A 1,841-nucleotide genomic window follows, 5' to 3' on the forward strand; every position below is an offset into this window, starting at 1 on the left:
TTGTTTAATTTATACGAGCCTTTCATTAATTAACTTAGAATTAGAATTTAGATTTAGACTTAGAATTTAGAGTTAGAATATTATACTTAGAGTTAGAATTTTAGAATTAGAGTTAGGATTTAGAATTTGGACTTAGAGTTAGAATTTAGGAGGGCGACTATACTGTTCGGTGTCGCGCAGAGAACTGCCGAAATTCGGGACTGCTCTGAGGTCCTTTGTTTCGGCGGCTCGGGCCTGCGGCGGCCTGGAGAGGGGGAACTCTCCGGAGTAGGGGCTCTCACCGTGGTGGGAGATCCTTAGGCGCTACGAAGCGCCACGCTTAGTTTCTAGGCGGAGTTAAGCGTCATGGCCGGCTTTGGCGCGCTTTTTAAATAGCGTTTAAGGAACTTGGAGTAAACGAAAAAATTTATACGGCCGGACGTGACACCTCCCCTTTTAAAATAAAAATGTTGGAATTCAATGTTCCAACATTTTGGACTTAGTTTTCTATGCGCTACGATTAGGTTCTTAACTTAACATTGATTATGTAAATATTTATTTAGTTCGCCGTAATCTTTCATTGGGGGAACACTCGTAGGGTGAGTTTTTGCACACACTTTGCCACTGTCTGATTCGTTAATCGAAGGGGTTTGTTGGGTGGGCAGGGTTAAGGGTGTTTCTTCTTCGTTCGTTGGAGGGGGTTTCAGGTGTAGCAGTTCTCGTCCGTTGTCCTGTTCTCCGTCCGCTGATCTACCAAGGTGTAGGAGGACGTTGGTCACCGAGGTCCAAATGGCTCCGAGTAGATGTAGACTCCATCCGTACACCGAGTGGAGTGCGTACCCATGGATCAGGGTGTCGATTATTAATTTTATCAACCGTACGGTAACGAAGATGCCAAGTACTCCGGCGCTGGCGGATCCGAAGCTTATAAATCCCTTCCATAGCCTGGCTCCGGTATTTTCCGCTATTTGGTCGAGAGATTTCTCGTCTAATAAATTCAGCAAGGAGAAACTGCCTGTAGGAATTTCCTGTCCCATTGCTCCCCTGGCGATTGTGTGGAGCATGGAGGGTTTTTCCACGGGGAACATGATATGGTCGCGAAGACGATCAAGATCTTCGTTCGTATAGATACCACTGGAAGCGAGTGAATCCGGGCTTACGTACTTCCATGAGGGTTTGGTTAGAGGCCTGATAGTAGGCGGTGCCACCGATTCCACGGGTTTCGGTGTTAGTCTATACCAGGTGTTGTGTATTTGGTATAGAGTTGGTAATAGTTCATTGCAATCCCTCGATGTTCCGGCTTTAGTAAGTATCTTCGATCTTGGTAAGAGGAAGAGTGACTTATTTTGATGAGTGACGGGGAGTTCGTTGTAGCACTCCTCGGTAGGTCGTAGGCGGCATTTGACAGGTATACATTTGATGAGGTGTATAACTTCACCTGCAGTTATGGCGGTATAACCTGGAGACTTCATTATTCGATGCGCCATTTCGTCAGGTGCTATGCTTGCTAGAGAAAGTCCGTTGAGGAGGATCTGCCTTTCCAGTGCACATTTTTGCTCCATAATATCTTTGTATAGTTGGGTCAGCTGGGTTTTCAGGTGTTTCTCGACGTATATAAATTTTGAATTCACATATGTGAAGATGTCGAGGTTGTCGATTCTGACCTTGGAACGGCTTTTGAATGTCCGTTCGGGCCTCGTTTCGAGGATACACAGCTTGGGATGTTCCGTTCGCCAAAGGTTGTATCCGCATACGTTGGTCTCGGTTGTCCTTGCTAATGCGAAGGTTGTGTCACGCGCCGTGACTGTATAAATCGTTGGCGCTTCCTCTTGGGGAGTGCTGGGCAACAATCGATATGCTAT

At 46.2% G+C, this 1,841-nt stretch overlaps 1 protein-coding gene across 1 annotated transcript; it reads right to left on the reverse strand.

The window, feature by feature from the left end:
- Window positions 1–512: 512 nt before the first annotated feature.
- Window positions 513–1,541, reverse strand: LOC146720183 (uncharacterized). The gene has a single exon (XM_085488958.1). It carries the CDS (start codon window positions 1,539–1,541, stop codon window positions 513–515), a length of 1,029 nt encoding a protein of 342 aa, XP_085345084.1.
- Window positions 1,542–1,841: the final 300 nt, after the last annotated feature.

Source organism: Nylanderia fulva, unplaced genomic scaffold (assembly GCF_048542155.1).
Source record: "Nylanderia fulva isolate GAGA-0341 unplaced genomic scaffold, ASM4854215v1 Scaffold75, whole genome shotgun sequence".
In the NCBI taxonomy this organism is placed as follows: domain Eukaryota; kingdom Metazoa; phylum Arthropoda; class Insecta; order Hymenoptera; family Formicidae; genus Nylanderia; species Nylanderia fulva.

Excerpts from the sequence above, each read along its gene's own strand:
- LOC146720183 (XM_085488958.1), bottom strand. The coding sequence starts at position 1,541 with ATGGAGCAAAAATGTGCACTGGAAAGGCAGATCCTCCTCAACGGACTT.